Genomic DNA, 1,614 nt, shown 5'->3' with positions numbered 1-1,614 from the left:
TAATATATTACATTTATTTCTACATAAAGAGGCTATAAATAGTGTATATGCCTTATATTCCTGGTTCCCAGCATTTGACATTATAGTAAGTACAAACAACAAAAAAAAATATTATAAAAATACAAAAAAGAACTCAGTAGAAATAGCTTTACATTTTAAAATCTTGTAGCCTGCATTGTGTCTATCAATAGAGCTCTGGGACTACAAGAGCACAGGTAAGAAGTTGTCCAACAATTAGGCACAATCTCACCACTCAGAAAAGATCGGAGCTGCCATGAAACCAGTCACGGATTCCCAAGACTACACAAACCCAGATCTCTGCCATTGCAAACGGACTTTGAGTTTGCAAAGTGAAAGAGTCAGACCTACACCCAAGGGAGGGGGGATGAGATGAGAAGGTAGGGTGCACTTAGGATGCCCCACCAGGACCACAGGGCTCCCTGTGGTCCTAAGGTAGAGTACATTGCCTTTTCTACCTGTTGTAGAGGTTGGCCCAGTGGTGATTCAGAGTGTGGGGGGGTAGTTTCTGCAGCCATTTCAGGCTAGCTCAGAAGCAGGTAGGGACCTGGCATGGGTCAAGGGTGACGGGGAGGATGGGGGTAGAGCCATCCCCAGAGGTGAGGCATGGCCCCGGCACCCATGTCCCATGACTTGGCTCGGTGTTCTGATTTCTGCCAACTAACCAACCTCACCACCCAAGTCTTGCAAGCATATGCAGCTCTTGAGGTCTGGTACGGCAACTTTTTTTCTCTGCCAAGGACAGAGACCGTCACCCCCACCTATATTTAGCCCAGGCTATGTTTAGTCTCAGGCCATCGGTGAGTGCCAGAGCCTTGAGCTGGAGGTTCCTTTTTTTGTTTGTGGAGGTGCAAGCAAGGCATAACTCTGAGAAACAAGAAGCCAGTGCCGTGCTGTTTCCTTCCTGGAGTCCAGCCACAAGGGGAAAAACAAACAAACACAAAAAAGAGCAGGACTGTGTCATTATTTCGTACAACCAGAAACAATTTAGTTGAATGCTGTGCCGCTGCCCGCATCAGGCAGATGCTCGGCACATCACTGGGGTCCCAAAGGCCACCACACTGCCTCTGCCATCAGGTCGGCACAGCCCACACACCGCAGCCGGGGCTTTGCACCCTCAGCCACCAGCGTCTCTCGAGGAAAGCATCCCGCAGCCTAGCATGGCACAGTTTCTCTTCCAGATGCTTCTGTATCCTCTTCAGGAAAAATAAACGTCTTAGTCTCACGGACGCCGTCTTTCTATGCATCAAACCTGAATACCACCAACACAGGCAAGGAAGGCACATTCCGGGGGGGACCCAGAGCCACTGGCTTTGCCCTAGAGCGGTGGGGAGGCGAGCGGCGCGGCACCGTCGTAGGTGAGCCCATGTGTGCGGCAGAGCGGGGACGAAGCCTCCCGGGCACACAGGAGTTCGGTCTCCTCGCTGGAGTAGACGGTGGTGTCCATGTCATCTGAGTGGTACCCTGACTGGTACCCACTCGTCTGGTTGGAGGCTTCGGACATGACGGACTCGTTACTCTTGCTAGGCACCAGCGTGCTGTGAAAAACAAGCAGAAACAGGACTGAGCGAGCTGTGGAGACGGTCTTCTGGAGGG

At 51.4% G+C, this 1,614-nt stretch overlaps 1 protein-coding gene across 1 annotated transcript in view; it reads right to left on the bottom strand.

The window, feature by feature from the left end:
* Positions 1-1,336: 1,336 nt before the first annotated feature.
* Positions 1,337-1,614, bottom strand: part of KDR (kinase insert domain receptor (a type III receptor tyrosine kinase)) — a 30,578-nt gene continuing 30,300 nt past the window's right edge. Inside the window, exon 30 of the mRNA XM_009701495.1 lies at positions 1,337-1,556. Within this exon, the coding sequence (XP_009699797.1) occupies positions 1,337-1,556 (220 nt within the window). The remainder of the gene's footprint in view (positions 1,557-1,614) is intronic.

This window comes from Cariama cristata, unplaced genomic scaffold (assembly GCF_000690535.1).
Source record: "Cariama cristata isolate BGI_N322 unplaced genomic scaffold, ASM69053v1 scaffold2836, whole genome shotgun sequence".
NCBI classification, from domain to species: domain Eukaryota; kingdom Metazoa; phylum Chordata; class Aves; order Cariamiformes; family Cariamidae; genus Cariama; species Cariama cristata.
This window is presented reverse-complemented; position numbering and strand designations above follow the sequence as displayed.